We start from the raw sequence: 21,557 nt of genomic DNA, 5'->3' as shown, positions 1-21,557 counted from the left end.
AAAATATAAAAAAAAGACTAAAGGATATTCTGTGATTTAGAAATTAATACTTAATGGTGGAATTTCAGATAGGGAGAGATCTAACGGGGACTGGGATCCTGCTCAGTGCTTCTCAAACTATACCACTCTACCTATAGATTTTTATGTCAATAAACTTCTCTCTCAACAGTCCAATCTGGGTGTTGAATGTACAGTTCAAAATTATAACTTAAGATAATTATTTGGAGGAAATTTTTGTCTATACATTCCAAGGTAAATATGTGAACTTAGAGTCTGAAAAAATCTATTGAGTACATATTTATGGCAAACATCTATAAAACATCTATAAATATATATTTATTTGTCAATTATTTCAATCCAAGGTGAAATGTCCATAAGATACATATGTGAGTTGGTGTGTTGTCATGGTTTCTAATACTACACTTGGCTTATGATATGTGCAAATTATAAATCCCTACACCAACATAATAATCATTTACAAATTGTATTTTCTCAGTGTTTTGAAATGAGTATGATTTTAATTATTTCTGCCTCACCTTATATCAAAAAATATTTATAGACTAAAGTGAGTAGATTATAAAAGTATCTTCTAAGAAGACTTACATATGAGATCATTATTTTCTAATTATATTGACATTTAATTTTTAGGTATTCAGAGAACGACTACCTTCAGATTATCACAGATATACAGAGTTGTCCATGGAAACGGCAAGCAGAAGAATATGCAAATTTTAGGTAATTTTTTTCATAAATAATATGAGATTTTAAAAATGTCTTGTTCATTTGCTTTGTAGAAAAATAGGCAATATGTTATTAAAAAGAGAAGTAGAACCAACCCCAGCTGGCAATGAGGCCGACTAAATTCTAAGGCCCTCTCATAAGGCACAGGGCATTCCATCTCCATCTCTTGTGTAGAAATTTGCATTATGTTACTGTTTTAATTACAAAAAATCCCAAATTCAAAAGAAAGATTTTATTATGTTTTTAAGTTATATTTTAGAAGATGTTGTGTTTTTTTGGTACCATTTATATTTGGTATTTATTTATTTTAGTAAATAAAATGTCATCGTAGTAAAGAATGTTTGGAAAACATAATCTATAATCCCATCACTTTAGAACAATTTTAGTTTTCCGCATACTCTTCCAGTTTTTCCTCATTCACTTTTTAACACAAGTGACATTCAGGGACATGAGTTGCTTTAAGTAATAACCCAGGAAGGAGGTGTCAACTGGCAAAACCAGGTTATCACTTGACCATTATAGGGCTGTAGTTGGAAAACTTGTAGCCCATCCAGACAGAAATAAACTTTGTTAAAGCAATATGCAGTGAGGGAGCATCAGTACTTATCTGATAGTTCTTACCCCCATACCTCCACATATCATAGATCAAGGTCAGTTGTCTCTGTGCTTGCTTGGTCTAGATTGCTCTGGTTTCTGTTTCGGGGGGCGGGGCTTCTTTTCTTTTTCCTCCTCCTCCTTCTTCCTCTTCATCATCTTCTTTCTTCTTTCTCCTTCTTTCCTCCTCCTTTTTCCTCTTCCTCTTCTTCTTTCCTCCTCCTCCTTCTTCTCTTTTTTCTCCTTCCTTCCTTCTTTCCTTCCTTCGTCCCTCCTCTCCTCCTCCTTCCTCCTCTCCCTCCTCCTTTCCTCCTCCTCTTCCTCTTTCTTTTCCACATTCTGATTCTTTCCTGTACATCCCATTCCAATTTCATCCTATGCCAAATTATTTTATCCTATTACAATTCAGAGACATGTCTTTATCTTTACTCATTATTTTCAAAGTTTACTTGAAGCATTAAACTTGTAAAAATTATTACTAAAGAGACTTTGCTTTCCCCTAAAATACTCTAAGAAATATCTGCAGTATGGTTCTCTTTTTTTATGTGGGAAGGCAGCTCTTCTTGTTTGCCTTATGTAGTGGCTCTGCCTGTTCCTTCTTCAGTCAGAATATGCTGGTATGATTGGACCAACTGCCTTTGATTCTGCTGCCAATGTGAGGAGGGTTCTGCTCCACCCCCAATAGGTGAAAGAGTGCCTTCCTGGTGGTGTCAAAGCTAAAAATGGGTATATCTTCCCTCCACTGGGTAGACACATGGATATCATGACTTCCTGCAGGATATCATTAAACATTTTTCCTACCTGATATTTTAGGAAGAGAGGCTGGAAAGGGGATTCCTGTTTAACTATTTCATTTCCAGGACATTTTATGCCAAACCCAATCTATTTCAGACTGGATTTGAGAGGTCCAGGTGGCAGGAAGATGAGACTGAAAATTGCAAAATCATAACCTAAATGATCACAGGGTCAACAAGTGATAACAGAGTCTGATTTTGAGAAACCTTTCTGCATATGCAGAATAGACAAGAAAAGAAGAGGGAGAGATTCAGGTAGTGAGCTATTGAGGATCAATCTAAGATAATTAGCTGGAAAGATAGATTGGTAATGACTGTAATGATCAAATTAGGGAGTATAGGAGCTTTTACTTCTGGCTGTTAGGTTCAGACCAAGCCTCTTGAGAGTAATGAAAATAAAACAAAGTCTACCAAACACCTGTGTGAGGACACTGGAGCAGGTCCTCCCCGCCACCAAGGCAGGGAGAATTTAAAGGACTAAAGCCCAGAAGGTGAAGGGAACCCATCAATTTGGGCTGGTTTTTCTCACAAAGAACTTGCCGAATACAAAAGCAAAATTTGGCTGAGAGGCAGAGAAGCCGAGCAGAGCTTCTAGCAATCCCTGGAAAAACCATTTTTCAAAAGAACTGAAGGCCAAGTTTGAATCCCTGGAAAAACCAGTTTTTAAAAGAACTGAAGGGGCTGGGCATATGGCTCACGCCTGTAATCCCAGCCCTTCGGGAGGCTGAGGCAGGTGGATCACGAGATCAGGAGATCAAAAGCAGCCTGACCAGCATGGTGGAACCCCATCTCTACTAAAAATACAAACAAACAAAAAAAAATTAGCCAGGCGTGGTGGCACGCACTTGTAATCACAACTACTCAGGAGGCTGAGGCAGGAGAATCACTTGAACTCGGGAGGCAGAGGTTGCAGATCGCGCCATTGCCCTCTAGCCTGGGTGACATGACAGAGCAAGACTCCGTCTCTAAAAAAAAAAAAAAAAAAAAGAACTGAAGGCCAACTTTGAAACATTTCCATCCTGAGCTGGATTTAGATCTGCCCTTAGCTTAGATGCCTGATAGGAGCAAAAGGAAATCCCTTTTTGGGGATTCCCTTGGGGGAAGGTAACCTTATTCAGAGCCTTCAATCATCTCTATTTCACTCACAATGTCTGGCTCCATTTAATAACTATATTATCTGTAAATCTTTTGTCTTCCTTTCCTTCCTTTTTTTTTTGGACAAAAATCAGTCTCTTCAAATGCCAAAGCTGTATGAGAGTCATTGCTGCAGATTATGAGGTATAGAATCCGTATAGATGGCTGGTCCGTGGAGGGTACAGCCATTCTTACCTTAGTACCATTTCCACGTTAAAAAAAAAATGCATCAGTAACCATGACAATTATTCCCAATGGCCTATCCATCCCTTCAGGGCCAATTTAAGTAAACATCTTAGGCCAGGCACAGTGGTTCATACCTGTAATCCAAGTACTTTGGGAGGCCGAGGTGGGTGGATCACTTGAGGTCAGGAGTTAGAAACTGGCCTGGCCAACGTGGTGAAACCTCATCTCTACTAAAAATATAAAAATTAGCTAGGCGTAACGGTGCATACTTGTAGTCCCAGGTTCTTGGAAGAATCACTGAGGCGGGAGAATCAGTTGAACCTGAGAGGCGGAGGTTGCAGTGATCTAAATTGTACCACTGCACTGTAGCCTGGCTGACAGGCTGACTCCGCCTCAAAAAAGAAAAAAAAGTAAACATCTGGGGCTATAATACACTTTGTTGTCAGAGAAGAGGACAGGCATGCAGACATCTATTTATTGACTTGAATATTTATTATATCGTAATGTTCTTTTTATGGGCCTATTTCTAAACTAAATTACAGAAACCCTCAACAGAAGTCTATGCAATTAAATCATAATAAACCACCTACTTTCCTAAATTTTTACCAATATAGCTGGCCAAGTCTGGGGAATCTCTTGCTTGTTTATAAAGCTGGTATTATAGATATGTTCACTGTAATTATAGATGTCATGTAGCTAAATTATTTTTAATTTTATTTTATTTACTTAGAGACCAAATTGAAGAAAAGTAGAATGTGAGTTTTCAAAACGTGGTAATTTTTAAGCAGCAATGACAAAAGTTACATTAAATTTGGAAGAATACAAACAAGTCAATATATTTTAAACTCATCTGCAACCTGATTGTTGAAACTTCCAACAGTTGACAACTAGGGATTATTTGAAAATTACAGGACTCCTGTGTGTGTGAGCTAACCATGAGAGCGCTTAAAAGTTATTTTTCTTTTTTTTTTTTTTTTTTTTTTTTGAGACGGAGTCTCGCTCCATTGCCCAGGCTGGAGTGCAGTGGCGCGATCTCAGCTCACTGCAAGCTCCGCCTCCTGGGTTCACGCCATTCTCCTGCCTCAGCCTCTCCGAGTAGCTGGGACTACAGGCGCCCGCCACCACGCCCGGCTAATTTTTTTTTTGTATTTTTAGTAGAAAAGTTATTTTTCTTAAATAAATATGTCACTTGCTGTCAAAAAAGGTAAAGTTCACTCAGCCACAAATATTTAAGATTTACTAAGTCAGAGCACTGTAGCCTTTTCTCATGCCTGGTAGAGTGCTGCACACAAAATAGGGCCTCAATAAAAAAAAATTAAAGAAATGGATGCATGAAAGTAAATAAAAAAGTGTAATGTTTTCTTACTGAACTCAAAGAATTTATAGTCACTTTAGAAAGACAAGAAATATAAATATGAATATTTATGATTGAATATCAGAATGAGTGATTTAGACAAATACTGTCATATATTAATGCAAGATCACTGTGGGATATAATTTTTTGAAGTATTTTGTGAAAAGAGGCAGAACTTGAGCTATAGCTCTGAAGATGGCTGGAAAGGGAGGGTGAGACCAATTTGGGAGTGAAGAGGCCAGGAAGAAAGGCCAGTAAGTTTCAAGGCCAGTTGGGCTGGAGCAATGAACTTGTACTATTAGGTACGCAAGATAAAGAGGATAATTTCAGGTAGACAAGGAAGAGTCTGATGCATGGAGATCTGGTTATTAAAGTCCACAGACATTCTGTAGATACCAGGAGCCCAAGAGGAATATTGCTAGCAAAGGAATTATAAATTGAATTTATTGTTTTAGGGAAAGTATTCAGACAGCATAATGAATGAAAGCAAGTTGGAGTATTAGGAGGGAGGGAGTCGTGTAGAAAAATCAGTGCAAGTAGGGGCTGGTTGTAGACAAGTAACTACAGAATGGTGATCACCTACAACATCAATGGTAGCTAAGAAAATATCAAGAGAGATGCTTGACTATGAGCCCTTTGGGGACATGGCATTATCTTGTTTATCTTTGTATCTGCAGTGCCTATCACATAGATGGTACCCAATAAATTGCTCTATGACTGAAGACTTGGTAGGATTTAGTTACTTGTTGACTTCCAGTTCTCTCATTGAAGGAGAAGAAAAATAAAGTCAAATGAGAAATCTTGCATCTGGAATATTCATGCTGCTACTGGACAGATAGAAAGATTTCAAAGAGAAATTGGATTGAGAAGATAAAAGCATCTCGGACAGGATGTGTTTGAGCTGACTTTAGGACAACTGGATATAGAAGACCTTTTCCTTGGTCTGGGGAAAATATAAATGCTGAGAGAAAATGAATTCTCTCAAAAAAGAAAAGCAACTGCAGTTTAAATCTGGCTTTTGTAAGACATAGGGCTTCTCCAAGTCTATCTTCTCAGCAATTTTATTTTAACTTTCTTTTTGTGCTACGAGGGGGTTTGTCCTCTTTTTATAGATTCCTAAGCTTTTACTCATTCAGCACTTAATTGTGGGGTCTGAGAACTTGGCAGCTGGGCGTTTGAGTCTCGAACTTCCTTCAGCTTTTACCTGGAAACATGAAAGACTTAACTAGGAAGATTCTTAATCTGAAGTCCATGAAAGTGGTTTCCTAAAACTCTTGAAATTGTGAGATTTTGTACATGTTTCTGGGAAAGGAATCTGTGACTTTCATCAGATTCTCACTAGGACCTTCCACATGGACTAATGTATTTCTAAGGATCTTTCTGGCCCTGAGACTCTGTTTGGGATTCACTTGCCTATCCAGGATGCCTATCCCATCACCTTCCAAGATGGCATGGTTATCCCAAGCATAGGCATGAGTCTAGCTCAGATTTACCTGAAATTTACCGCAGATTCTAAAGTTTCCACTATGAATTTGCATTTTGCGAGATACCAGTTGAACTCAGTTAAAGAGAGATTTAAGTAAGAGTTGAAGATGTCCTGCTCTCTGTTCTTTCTTGGTATCTAATTTCTTTTAGGTGTAGCTGTACAGAGTCAACAATGTTCAGGTGTCTGCCTTTTCTGCTTTTAAAAGCTTGATTGATTCTCCTGTAAGAGGTCCCACCCCCTTCCCTCCAAGGACAAGCTAATGCACAGAATAATTTGTGAAAAATCTACCTGTATTTCAGTCTAAGAAATTATTCCTCTTCACAGTCTCTCCCTCTGATTTTTAGAAAACTCATGGATAATCATTTGCTTGAGCATGACACTCAGCTATTTGAGAATAACATTGAGATGCTTAAATTTAAATTAAACATGATATGAGACGCCCTCCACTCCTCCTTCCCCACTTCTTCTGCTTCACCCTTGAAGCCTTTGTGAAGCTCTGAAAACTTCTGGTAAGCAGGTTTTATCCCCGCAGATCTTTGAGCTCCAGTAATTAGTCTTAGATTCCCTAGGTAACTTGCATGGTAATTACTGCATTAGCTTTCTTGAATAGTTTTCTAACTTAAAAGAACCATATTCATTTGTGTAACCAATTACAGAAAACTAATAGGTACACAGTAACAGTGCTTAATTTCTATTTTACTTTCTTCCCCCCAACCCCCCCCTCCCCGGCCCCCGCTACCCCCGGCCCGGAAATACAGATACTATTATTTTGTTTCTTAATTTCTTTTGGAGCCACTAATACCATTTGATTTTTATAGACATCGTCACGTTTCAAAGAGATGAGCTGGAATCCAAGATGACTGAGTATTATCAATCACATGTTTACTGAAAACTTAGTGGCAGGAAACAGTGCTATTATGTCAACCCACACATTTATGACTCACGCAAATGAGATACCTTTCAAATGACTTGTAAAACAGGTATTTCTTGCCTGATTACTTTGTTACAGATAACTATTACACTGTGGCAATTTTATTTAATCTTGTATTATCCCCTCAGGTTTGAGTAAAATTTCTTGAAAGTTATTTCTTTGTCTTTCTTGTGTTGGATATGTGAGAAAAGATTCCAGTGCTGTATTTGTAGATTCATTGATATTTCTAAAATAACAGTCACCGTGTTGCTTTCATTTTTATGTGCTTTGAAGAAAATAGTGTTAAACAAAATACACATGCATATCTACCACCTATGTTAACTGTTTTAGCTATATGACATTTACATTATTCAAACCATACCATTTAATGATTTAACTTTGTGAAAGGATATAAATTATGAAAAGAGATGGGGTAAGTTAATCAAATTTTCGCATTAGATCACAAAACTGGAAAACCACACTTAGTTTTACCACGAAGTTTTCACTTATTTTCTGAACCATTTCTGCAAAAGCAACAGTATTGTTTGATTTTGGTAAGTGTTTTGTGAGCTTACACTTTTTCATTCAATTAACATTTATTGAACCTTATTATGTCCCAGGCGTTTTGTTCTGTGGAACAAAGTTCTTGGAGAAAACCAAAAATCATCTCTGCTAGGGGCTTCTTTCCATAATACATGACTAAGTTCATTTTTCTAAGCCTCTAAATGTTTGCTGTTTACAATTCATACAGGGTGACTACATTGACAGCTGAAAGCAATACATATTTTATTTTTTTTAATTTAAGAAGATGTGTGTACTTTATGATAGGTGATTTGGGTCAGTTGTCACATTGAAAAAGCTTTTTTCTTTGTTTCCTCTGCATCAAGACCATTTTTCAGCATTAATATACTGTCATATCGTCTTCTATTTGTCATTACCGTACAGCATGCCTGTGCATTTAGAAAAAGCAACAGAAACCACACCATGTCATTACTTCTGCCGTATTTAATAACAGAAACTAACTCTTGCACATTTAGGGACTAGCTCCTCTCCTTGGTCTTCAGAATATAAACTTTGCCATCAAAGTATATGGAACTCACATAGGGTTCACTGGTCTTCTAAATTCTACTTCAAAATTTATCTCCCAAGTTGTACTCAATATTAGCTATATATTTTTATGTTCACATGTCAAATGAGCTCCCTTTTAGGCTGCCTTGTGTTTCAAATTCTCTTTTCCTTATAACATTGCTTGCGATGTCTTCATTGGTACATGACATTGTTTACAGTGGTACAATATCAAAGTAGATAGATCTTTCTCCAGTGTTTTAACATTGTTCCTTCACTCATGAGTTTATACTTCAATTGACTTCCTATCCTTTGCTTTAATCATCATATTCTTTTATATTTCATTTTACCTTGCATTAGTTCTGACATTCTACTCAAATATGTGAGCTGATCTTTTATAAACTTAACAATATCAGGGTACACATTAGCTGTTAAGGGAAAAACTTAGATATCTGAGTTGCTGATTGAATTTGGACTTTTTGAAGAGTTTTACTTATTATTCTTTTAAATTTAAATATTTATTTTTAATTGATGAATATTGTATCTATGGAATAAAATATGGTGTTTAGATATATGCATACATTGTGGAATAATTATATCAAGCTAATTAACATATCCATCAGCTCACATGCTTAACATTTTTTTTTGTAGTGAGAACATTTAAAATCTACTCTTTTAGCAATTTTGAAATATGCAATACATTATTAGGAACTATGGTCACCATGTTGTGCAATAGATCTTGAAAAATGTATTCTTTCTGCCCAACTGAAACTTTGTATCCTTAGACCATCATCTCCTCCCAACCTCTTGTAACCACCATTCTACTCTGTACTTCTATAAGTTCAACTTTCTTAGATTCCACATGTAAGTGAGATTATGCAGTATTTGTCTTTCTGTGCCTAGCCTAGTTCACTTAGCATAATGTCCTCCAGGTTTATTCTTGTTGTCTGCAAATGACAGAATTTCCTCATTTTTTAAGGCTGTATACTATTCCACTGTGTAGATATACCACATTTTATTTATGCATTCAACCATTGATGGACACTTAGGCTGATTCTACATCTTGGCTATTGTGAATCATGCTGTAGTAAACGTGGGAGTGTAGATATCTTTTTAACATATTGATTTCATTTCCTTTGGGTATTTATTCATTTTCTTTCTTTAGCTGTCATGTTATGTGGGGCCCTAGGAGTTTGGGTTTCATCTAATATGTGATGGTGGAATAATTTAACGTAAAATGAAGGTTAAATATAGATGTCCTAGTTACAGTACTACAATTTTTTTTTACTTCTATCCTGGAAGAAATTTAACGTTTTTTTTTTAACCCCATTTAACAAATGAAGAGGTAGAGGTTCAGAGTTTAGGTGAATTTTCCAAGCTGTCATCACTAGTAAATGAAGGAACTGGATATCTAGTCTTGGAATTCTTGATATCCATTGCCCCCTCTGCCATCACATGAAAAAATGATTAGTGCAGTAGACTTGTGCAGGATAGGTAGCACAGGTGGCCTCTTCTGCACTGGGCCGGGTGTGAAGTGATGAAGACTTGGACTGAGAAGCCCAGTAGAGCAATTAGAAGAGAGATGCTGGGGTGGGGGCAGGAAACACTCAGCAGTTTCAGGGAAAGGGAAAAGTGGCCAGATGATGACATGAGGCTTCTCCAGTTGTTGAGGTCTTATAATATTCTTGGCTTTTCTGAATACCATGTCTTCCATTATTTATCTCACTAGATTCATTAAGGGGCAATCACTGATGTCTGACTTTCCGATTCTAAATGTACAGGTCATGCCACCTTCCCAATATTTTGAGGGAGCCATGAGTTTGAAGATCAAACTCTACTCTGAGATCAGTGTCACGGATTAACGTGAAGCAGGGATGACTGTCAATGGCCGTATCTTACCTGTCAGTGTGGTGTCAGCCTAATGATCACGCAGACTACAGACAGCTCCCCTGTAGGTTACTGGGATTTTTCCCAATGTACCAACTGGCTAGTTCAATAGACAACCCTATCTTAACTGAGGTATAGATGTATTGCTAAAAAAAAAAGGGGGGGTGTCTATTTGAAGCTCTTAATTTTCCTTCAATCAATAGACAACCCTATTTTAACTGAGGTATAGATGTGTTGCTAAAAAAAGCGGGGGGGGTGTCTATTTGAAGCTCTTAATTTTCCTTCAATCTATTGGGGCTGAAATGGAATGTTTCCCTGCCTTTGGAATCCTTAAATCACTGGATTTCTTAGATCATTTTTGTTTTGTTTTGTTTTGTTGAGATAGGGTCTCACTACATGGCCCAGGCTGGTCTTGAACTCCTGGGCTCAAACGATCCTCCCGCCTCAGCCTCCTGAGTAGCTGGGGCTAGATCATTGCTTTCTTAATAACATAAACTACTTTAGTGTGAAGCAAGCACTCATTGCGAGCCCGTCGATTCTAAAATCACAGTATGTCAGCATGCCATCTCGATCTAATTTTTTGTTTCATTTCTTAAATACTCAAAGATGCTTTGTCCTCCACGATGCAGCCAAATCCTGGCAGGAGTTGTCTATACCCACTCTCTCATAGTACCTTCTACTTATTCCATGACCTTCAAACTGGCCACCATGAACCACCATGAACCATGATGAATCCTTCTCATCTACTTCTTGCCCAATAACTGGAGGGACTATGGACTTTGGCCACATCGCTCCAACCACTTCCACCCCTGCCCCAACCAGTTTAGAACCAGTTATCCCCTCCTCAGGGAAGCCTTCCCTGGACAACCTGATTAAGTCATTGCTGACGTATTATCCTGAAATTCACCTTCATTACGTGAGCCACAATTAATAAATTTTCATTTGTGTGTGCATGTGTGTGTGTGTTTATTTAATTTACAGACCTGGTTAATTTGAGTCATGTGTTTTATGGAATACATCAGGAGGAACAAAGGCTCTTTCTAGGTGGTTCAGAAAATAGGTCAAGACTCACTATAGGAACTAGGAGTTGGAAAGGGTTGGGGAGTACAGTCTGGTTTCTAGGCTCAGCTTTAAGTTGACTCCATGTGTCTTGTTTGTTTCAGGCATTTTATTATTGATGTTTCTTGTTTGTTATCCCTCATCTTTCATTTTCTTTTAAATTTGGTCTCTCCTGTAAGTGAATGAGTTCCTACTAGAACATCTTAAAGGCACCATTTTACCTTTGCTGCTGGTTATTGATGGCAACGTCTTTATGTCTTTATTCTTATTAGGCTAAGCCACTTTTCCTAGCCAGTGTCTTTGTCAGTAAAATGAAGACAATACTTACCTCTGTGAGTTTTTATGAATATTCAATATGTCAAATGCTCAGTACAGAGTCTGTTATATATTAGAATCTCAGCACATGGTAGCTATTCTGATTATTTCCAGTTTAATATCATTTTTCTGGCTTACAATTAATATTTACTAACGAGTTTAAACTCTTGGTATCTGCAATAAATACAGCAAGTCTATGATGGCGCAATAACGCTATAATAGTTTCTGTTCCAGTCCTCTGCCTAGGGGGATGTGTAAACATTTACAAACCCCAGTTTTGCTTTTGTCATCATTTCATATGGATTATACCACGTGCTTGGTAAGGACCAACTCTTCCTGTTCAGTTCGTTATGTTTGAACTTTCTTTGGTCTCTTCATGATGGAAAGTAGGTCACACCAAGCAGAAAGTATTAAACTTCAACTTTCTAGGTTATCGTCTTTCTGTGCATTATTTTCCGTAGAAAAGGATTTACCTTTATATGAACTGTCTGCGGCTCGTCCCTCCCTTTCCAGATGGCCGGTCAAACCACGTGCTCTGAGGTCTAATCAGGAATCACTCTGAATTCCCTGAAAATTAATCAGCTCCGACAACAGGCAGAGCCAAGAGTTACGCTTCCCACCCCGCCCCCAGATTACTTAACCCTTGACTAGGGCTAAATAAGGGCTGGCGAACCCAGGGTAGGAAGGGATCATTCTTATTTGAGATTCTGCCAGGTGAAGCCTAAGGGCATAGATGAAAAGTTAGGATTTGGAAGGGATCCAGAAGCCAAAAGCAGTTCCCAGAGGCCAGGCAAAAACAGAAGCTGAGTGTAGGGCTGAAGCTAAAAAGCGGAAGATGATGAATTCCACAGCTAGCCGTAGGAGGTGTCCCAAAACAATGCCTAAGATGTGCGCTGGCTTTCTGGGAGCACTTCGGGCCCGTTTATGTATGTGAACCCGGCTCACTAAATGGCCATGAGCAAAACTGACCTGCCTACCTGTTTCTCCACCTGTGCAAGACACAGTTTCTCAGAGCACAGACGAAGCTCCTTGAAATACACCTGCACTACTGACCCTCGCCGAAGCCTACAGTTAGGACTTGGTCTGGTAAATTGAAGTTCGTGAAATAATGACACCTTTTATAAAAGACAGTGGCATAAATACAAAGTATACCAGGAACATTTCCCATAAGAAATGTTTCACAGAGTAGCATATTGGTGTAATTACACATAAGACTGATTCAGCATTATAATTACAAAACTGTTTTCATAGGATTCACTGTTAATTCAGGCTCTCAATATGTTGCCAGACAACGTCTGCAAAAAAGACAAAAAAAAAGTTTCCTACTCTTCCCTTTTCCTTCCCTAAAAATATCTAACTAAATAAAAGTTTATAATCCGTCAACAAAAATTGGTTTCTTTACATTCTCTTCTTCACACGTTGAACAATAATGGCAGTGACCTAGATTTTTTTTGTCTGCAAACTAAAATATATTCTGAATTCTTAACAGTCACCTTAACTGTTGATTTTGTATTTTTAGAACTTGTGTTTTTCACACTTAGCAATTCACAATCGGCTGTTTTTTCTTTTTTTTGAGACGTCACCCTGTCGCCCAGGCTGGAGTGTAGCGGTGCAATCTCGGCTCACTGCAACCTCCTTCTCCCGGGTTCAAGCGATTCTCCTGCCTCAGCCTCCTGAGTAGCTGGGACTACAGGTGCGTGCCACCACGCCCAGCTAATTTTTTGTATTTTTAGTAGAGACAGGGTTTCACTGTGTTAGCCAGGATGGTCTCGATCTCCTGACCTCATGATCCACCCGCTTTGGCAGACAAAGGACACTCATGCAATTAGACCCCCGGGGGGATCCTTGCAAGTCACTTCTGTCACAGCTTTATGCTCACTGCAAAGTCACCTGAAGGCAGCCAGATGGGTGCCCACCTTACTTCTTTCCAAAGATTTCACAGTCCTGCTTTTTCACAATCTCACTCCGATTCTGCAACGTGATCCCATTTTTTTTTCTTTACAAGTCTTAGCATGAAATAAAACCACAACACGTCACCACCTTCATTATCATCATTGCCCTCTCCCCTCTCATTTACGCTACTCTGTGTGTCAGAGAAGTCAGCATCCTTCTCCCTGTGGCCTGAATCAGAAACTCCTGCGTGGTCCTTGCCGTCTTCTCCTTCAGTGCCCATTTCTAGTCCGTCGCCAAACTTTTGCTAACGTCTCACACCCTAAATATATTTTAAATCTATCTTTTTGCAATCTCACCACCCATCTCTGGTCTGGGTTACTGGGATGGCTAATTTTATGTGTCTACTTGGCTAGGCTATAGTACCCAGTTATTTAATCAAATGCTAATCTAAGTGTTGCTGTGAGGTATTTTGTAGATGTGGTTAATGTCAACAATCAATTGACATTAAGTAAAGGCACTTAACTGTTGATGATGTGGGTGGGTCTCATCCCAATCAATTAAAGGCCTTAAGAGCAAAAAACTGAGGTGTCCTAGAGAAGAGGTTGTTCTGCTTCAAGACTGCAGAATCAACTCCTTCCTGGATGTCCAACCTGCAGGCTTACCCTACACATTTTAGATGTGCTAGCCCTTGCAATTGTGTAGACCAATTCTTAAGTCTCGATAGATAGATAGATACATACATAGATACAAAGATACATAGATACATACATAGATAGATAGGATAAATAGATAGATGATAGATAGACTGTTGATTCCATTTTTCTGGAGAGCCCAGACATACATAGCTATTGTTCTCTCTTAACTGGCATGTTGGTTATCTATTGCTGCATAGTAAACTGCCCCCAAACTGATGGCTTAAAACAGTGATTTCATATTCTCTCTCAGTTCCGTGGGCTGCCTGGGCTCAGCTAGGGAATTCTTTTGTTGTTGTTGTTACTGTTTTTGAGACAGGATCTCACTCTGTCACCCATACTCGTGTGCAGTGGCACCATCACAGCTCACTGCAACCTTGACCTCCTGTGATCAAGCAATCCTCCTGCCTCAGCCTCCTGAGTAGCTGGGACTACAGGAGCACGTCACTAAGCCCAGCTAATTTTTGAAATTGTTGTAAAGATGGGGTTTCCCTATGTTGCCTGGGCAACTCCTGGGCTCAAGCGATCCTGCCACCTCAGCAAAGTGTTGGGATTACAGATGTGAGCCACCACACCCAGCGCAGGCAACTCTTAATGGAGGGCTTCCATAGGGTTGCAGTCCACTGGAGTCATCTGAGAGCTCGCCTGATTTGGACATCCAAGATGTGACACTCACCTGTCAGTTAAGTTACCATTGACTGCTTACTAGGAATTCAGCTAGAGCTGCCATCTAAAGGATCTTCAAAGGAGCCTCCATATGTGACTTGAGCTTCTTGCAGCTCAAGAAGGCTCAATTCCTTGGGGGAATGGCTGGTTTCCTTGGGGAAGTGTCCAGAGAATGAACGTTCCAAGAGATCCCGGTAGAAGCCACAACACTTTTTATGACCTAGCATTGGAAATCCCAGAATGTCACTTCTTCTGCTGCATTCTACTGGTTCAAGTACTTTCTAAGGCCAGCCCCGATTCAAGTGGAGGAATTTTAGCTTTCATTTCTTGTCACGTGCATGTAGGGAGAGAAAGAGTTGATGGTGGCCACTGCAACACTGGGTCATTGCCTATCCTTCTAACTGATTAGTGGGATCTTTTTGCAGACCCACTAATCTATCCTCACTGAAGCCAGGGTGCACATCCTAAAATGTATATCCCATGTGTCACTTCCATAACTAAGAACCTTCAATGCTTTGCCTTTTCCCATAGAAGAAAGCCACATTGTTGATTTTGTCATGCCTGTAAGACTCTTGCTACAGTTCTCCAGCATTCTCCACCTAGTTCTCCATCTGCCAAGACACACAGGATTTCTTTCAGAATTTTGCACATTCTATGCTCTCTCTCTCTCTTCTCCAGGCTTTCACATTCCCTCCTTCCTGCTTCTCAGTCTTTACCCCTCCATCTCCTTCTCCTGCCTCACCTGGCTAGTTCTGTTTAAGTTTTCAGCTTAAGTTTTGTGTCTTCTGGGGAGCTGAGTCCCCAAACTTTGGGTGGCTTGGGTACCTTCCAGTGTGCTCTTGACGCCGTGGCTGGCCCAGTTCCTTGGGCTTGCATGATTGTGGATTTGGACTCAGCCAAACTTGCTTGTACTTTGCTTTAATTACGGAACAAGCAAAATATAAACACAAGATTAGGGAGTGGATTGTCCCACTCAGAGCAGCACCTGAAGTGTTGCAGGCATCTCAGTCTCAAAGGTCCACTGTTGTCACAAGAGGAAGTGGGCCTTTGTGCTGCAGTCTCACCCCTCCCAGCTCCTTCTGTGAAGCCTCAGAGGCATATAGTAGGCCTGGCCTAGCCCAGCTCTTCCCTCCTCCTCCTCCTGTTGCAGTGTAGACAGACGGCACCATGTTCTAATTGTTTGCTGTTGTCTGTCTCCCACTAGCTAAGAGTTCTCCATGGGATATTCTCTGTCTTTTTTTCTGTTACATTCCTAGTAGTAAGAATAGTAGTAAGTGCTTGATTTGTTTATCCACTCATGTCCACGTGAATTATATTTGTTCTTCTGAGTATTTCCATCCTATCTTTTTGGCAGGAGTTTGTCTTGGTTCACCCAGCCCCAAGCAATCTGTTGCCTGGGCAGGGATTTTCACCCTTAGCCTTGACTCCACGCACTCCAGTTTCCAACCTGCAGCCCCTTAACCTGTATCAGGCTGGGTCTCCCCTGGCCCTTGCGAGGGAGGGATTTGGACACTGTTTCCCTCTTTTATTATGCATATAGCTGTGAACATTCAGCACAGCTTAAGAATATTTAGTCACAATTTCCAAAATTTCCGAAGATGTAGATATTTTCCCATGAAGGACAGATGATGTGGTTTGGCTGTGTCCTCACTCAAATCTCATCTTGAATTGTAGCTCCCCTAATGCCCATATGTTGTGGGAGGGACCCAGTGGGAGATAATTGAATCACTGGGGTGGTTTCCCCCATACTGTTCTCATGGTAGAGAATAAATCTCATGAGATCTGATGGTTTTACAAGAAAAGAGACCCAAGTGGTTTCACTTGGCTCTCATTCTTTCTTTGCCTGCCCCCATGTGAGATGTGGCTTTGCTCCTCCTTGCCCTCTGCCAGGACTGGGAGGCCTCCCCAGCCATGTGGAACTGTGAATCCATTAAACTTCCTTTCTTTATAAATTACCCAGTCTCTGGTATGTCTTTATTAGCAGCGTGAAAACTTACTAATACAACAGAGTTTATTCATGTCTTGTGACAGTGACTGTGTGGGCTTTCTTCTTGACTTTTCCCCCCTCTGCGCATCTTTGCCATGGTTTATTTGTGCATATATTAGACAACAATTAGAGGGATATAGGGTAGTATTAAGAGCACACAGCTATTAAGACTAGACTGCCTGTGTCCAAGTCTCAGTCATGTCAGTAGCTAGCTGTGTGACCTCAGGCAAGTAACTTCACCACTGTGACCCAGCTTCTACATCTGAAAAATGGGGACAACAACAGTGATGATAATAGTGCTTCCCTCATAAGGCTCTTTTAAGGATTAAATAATATATAAAGTGCTTGGAAGAGTGCTTGAGACAGTAAAAGCCATGCATGTATTTATTATTATTATTTATGCATCTATAGACATGAGCTTCAAACACACGTTTCCCTGTTTTACACTCCTATCTGAGCCACTGTCTGGCATCTCTCTTTCCTGGCACTTTCTGTGGAATGTTCTGCCTGTGTAAACCTGCTCCTCTGTGATCACGTATTTGCATTTCTATCTGTCTATTTCATGTGTCTCTATATCCTTGATTTCTGTGGGTGACTGTCTTTTGCCTTCTGTCTTCATCTCTTCTGTTTTTCTCAGGGCTCTATTTCTGTGTTTTATTTCATGTGTCCATTACTTTTCTTTCCTCCTCTGTTTCGTGCAATGTTCACCTGTTTCTTCTTCTTTTTTTCCCTTGGTTTCTGCAGTCTTAGTTTGCTCTTTCTCTTTAACCTCTCCGCCTCTCTTCTGCAGGTACCAATAACATCAGAGCTGAAATTTAGAAACCATTTTCTGAGCTCATTAAATAGTTTTCTATTCCCTTTTCAAACATTTATGAGCTTATGAATACAATATTTTCTATGGCTCCCTAAGTGGTAATCAAATTGTTCTTTGCTTGCACAACCACCTATTGATTTTTCTTCCTGTGGTTCAGTGACCCTTTGTAGAGAAAAGATTCCCTTATCTTGCTGACCTTTCTTTCTGGACCATAGTTAACAACCATTGTTCATCTTTGTTACCTTGTTCAGAGGCTTCTTCCACCTTCTGCTTCTCATCTACATTGTGCTGTCCCAGGAGCAAGAAGAGGACAGGCTGGGGGTCTGGGTCATTCCTTGGCATATCCCCAGAGCCCAGCACAGTGCAAGGCACCCGGGATGCCCTTGATGAATATTTGTGAAAAGAATGCTTTCCTCTGGGAGTACTGAGGTTTAGGGGAAGACCAAGAAGAGCATCTCATATCGAGCCATTATCATAACGCCCTGCTGCCTTTGTCATTCTTATTTATTTTTATTTTTTGAGAGGGTGTCTCTGTCGCCCAGGCTGGAGCATGGTGGCGCGATCTCAGCTCACTGCAGCCTCCGTCTCCTGGGCTCAAGCGACCCTCCCACCTCAGCCTCCTGAGCAGCTGGGACTACAGGTACCTGCCACCACACGCGGCTGATTTTTGTATTTTTAGTAGAGAGGGGGTTTCACCATGTTGGCCAGGCTGGTCTCAAACTTCTGAACTTGTGATCCATCTGCCTTGGCCTCCAAAAGTGCTGGGATTAGAGGCATGAGCCACTGTGCCCAGGCTGTTCTTTCCACCTACTAAATACATCTCAAGTCTCCTTCCTCCTCTTTTCAACTTTAAAATTACTTGTTTCATGTAGGCCCTTTTAATCTTTAATTAGGTGACTCTAGTAAAAACCTCGCAGCCATGTCCCAGCTGGCTTTCCTCCCTCTGATCTCCTTCCACTGCTATCCATCCTATATGACCCAAAGAATTATCTTCAAACACAAGTTTATTCATTCAATGAGGAAATATTGATCAAGTGCCTCCTGTGCGCTGGGTTCTGTGTTAACAGCTCCATCACAAAACCTCCCCTAACTCCCAGATTGGTTAAGTGCCCCTCCCCTGTGCCACTCTCATAGCCTCATATTATAGTGAAATGATACTTAAATGCCAGTGATGCTTTGTGTCTGTCTCTCTTAATACACTTAAGCTTCCAGAGGGCAAGGCCCATCCATGTTTTATTCATATTTGTAGTTAATACTTTGCAAATTGTAATACCACAACCTTGGGCCATGGACATCGCTGCTGGCTGCTCAGTGAATGTGGGCTGAATTGCTCTATGTATCGGTCTTTGTCTCAGTCAGCTTGAGCTGCTATCACCAAATGCCATAGACAGGGTGGCTTTAACAACTCACATTTATTTCTCACAGTTCTGGAGGCTGTGAAGTATAAGATCAGGATGCCAGCATGGTTCTGGCAAGCTCTGGTGAGGGCCCTCTGCTGGGTTATAGACAGCCAGCTTCTTCTTTTTTTTTTTTCTTTCTTTTTTTTTTGACATGGAGTCTTGCTCTGTTGCCCAGGCTGGAGTGCAGTAGTGTGGTCTCCACTTACTGCAACCTCTGCCTCCTAGGTTCAAGTGATTCTCTTGCTTCAGCCTCCCAAGTAGCTGGGATTACAGGTGCCTGCCACCACACCTGGCTAATTTTTTGTATTTTTAGTAGACGTCAGGGTTTCACCTTGTTGGCCAGGCTGGTCTCGAACTCTTAAACCTTGTGATCTGCCCACCTCGGCCTCCCAAAGTGCTGGAATTACAGGCATAAGCCACTGCACCCGGCCCCAGCTTCTTACTCTAACCTCACATTCATCAGAGCTCCACCTTCATGACCCTAATCACTTCCCAAAGACCTCACCTCCTAATACCATCACACTGGGGCTTTGGGTTTCAACATATTTATTTTGGGGAGACACAAGCATTCACTCCGTATCAGTCCTCGTTCTATATCTTGAAGCTACAGAAGTTAAATCTAATTATTCCTTTACCTTATGGTCCTTAAAATGTTTGAAAAGAGCTGTTGAATCCCCCGAATCTGCTCTTCCCCAGCTGGGATGTTATTAGTTCTTCACCTACCATGGATTTCAATCTGTTCCCTACAGACAGGCCCTGGTTTGTCAATTGCCTTTGAAAGTAAGCTTCCACAACAGACCCAAGCACACTAGGCGTGGTTTTGAACATTATAGAGTAGTATGTATCTCTCTCTTCCCTTTGTAGCCATGATTCCTTTAAATATACAATTTCAGATCACACTTGAATTTTGGAAAGCCAATGCACCCTGCTGGGTTCTAGAAAGTCAAGTGAAAGCCTGTAAATCTTCTTGCCTTCAATGGCCTCTAACCAGAGATGACTTGTTCTCAACCTGTAACACCAAATTATTCTTTCTCTTTCACCTTCTCCAGGCCTTGCCTCCCATAGCTGCACAACACAAGCCCACAGGCAAACACACAGACTCCTGCAAAGTCTAGAGCAGTCACTGGGACATGAAGACTGTGTGTGGAGGCTGGGCAGCTGGGGTGCAGGGGGTGGGTCTTCTACACTACGTGACAGCAATGGAAAGGCCCCTTGAGCCCAGAAAGCTCTTTTATTGTTTGTTAAAGAAGTTCTTCCAAATATGAACTTGAGAAATCTAGAAAAATATTTTGGGTTGTAAGATACAGTGGCTCAGATAAGAACATTTTAATTTCCCCCATTGCACACCATGGTTTTGTTGGAAATAAATTTTTGGTGCTGCAAAAAAAATAGCACTCCAACATAAATTTTCTCAGCAAGGCAATTTTACTTCCACAGAAGGGTGTGTCTCATGAAGGGAGCAATGGCGAGAGCACACCTGAACAAGGGAGGGGAAGGGGTTCTTATCCCTGACACAGGTAGCTCCTACTGCTGTGACATTCCCCTATTGGCTAGGGTTGGACCGCACAGTCTAAGCTAATTCCGATTGGCTGTTTTAAAGAGAGCAGGGGTATGAGCCAGAGTGGCGGGGTGAGCAGTTTTGGCAGGAAAGACAGTTACGGAACAGGTGACTAAAGGTGACACAGGTCAGAGCAGGTGACCAGGGGTGACTCAGGACAGAGCAGGTGACCAGGGGTGACTCAGGACGGAGCAGGTGATCAGGGGTGACTCAAGATGGAGCAGGTGACCAGGAGTGACCCAGGACGGAGCAGGTGACCAGGGGAACAGATGTGAACTACTGATTAGAACTGGTGGGAAGGTTGTTTACTGAAACTAGGGGCAAGGAGACGAAGAGAACGAGGAAGTTAAACTTTAAAATGGAGAACAAAGATCTGAACGTACCGACATACTGATTCTTTGAAGAGAAACTTAGAACTCACTGTATTTAACACTTCTTTGCAGTGCAAGCCCTGGCAGTGGCTTTCAGAGGAGTAGTTTGAATTCTGGGTTTGAATCTTTGCTTTGCTACTTACTGCCTTACAAGTCATCTTTCTAAACATTTTTATTTTCTTTCCTACTGGATCACAAACACTATAAAGGCAGAGACAATGCTTAATTTATTGACCAATGTGTAGCCAGCACTTCTCATAGAGCTCAATATTTAATAGGTGCTAAATAAATATGAATGAGTGAATGAATGTGTCATATGTGACCTTCTTAACTTTATGATCCTAAGTTATCCTCATCTGTAAAATGAGAATATTAATTGTATCTATTTTGTAGGTCTATTGTAGGGTTTAAGTGAAATGATCTACGTAAAATATTTAGCATGCAGTGAGAATGCACTAAATGTTGGTTATTGTTATTATTGGTCAATCCATGAATTACATGTCACATGAGGCAAGAAGAGAGGCAAAAAAGGGGGAATCAACAGGAGAGAGGCAAGTGCTGGATCGTTGGCCTATGTATGTTATGTTTTCGTGAAGAGAAAGAAATGTGGCGTTTTAGAAATGGTTTGGATGGTAAATAAATCCTTTGACT

The 21,557-nt window shown here is 40.5% G+C and overlaps 1 protein-coding gene across 1 annotated transcript in view; it reads left to right on the top strand.

Moving 5' to 3' along the window:
- The window catches only part of ST8SIA6 (ST8 alpha-N-acetyl-neuraminide alpha-2,8-sialyltransferase 6), a 124,894-nt gene that overhangs the window by 82,128 nt on the left and 21,209 nt on the right, over window positions 1-21,557 (top strand). The window contains exon 4 of the mRNA XM_032163368.2: window positions 649-735. Coding sequence (XP_032019259.1) covers window positions 649-735 — 87 coding nt within the window. The remainder of the gene's footprint in view (window positions 1-648; window positions 736-21,557) is intronic.

This window comes from Hylobates moloch, unplaced genomic scaffold, assembly GCF_009828535.3.
Source record: "Hylobates moloch isolate HMO894 unplaced genomic scaffold, HMol_V3 SCAFFOLD_2, whole genome shotgun sequence".
NCBI lineage: Eukaryota > Metazoa > Chordata > Mammalia > Primates > Hylobatidae > Hylobates > Hylobates moloch.
The sequence above is the reverse complement of the archived record's forward strand: the minus strand, read 5'-3'. Positions and strand labels throughout refer to the sequence as shown.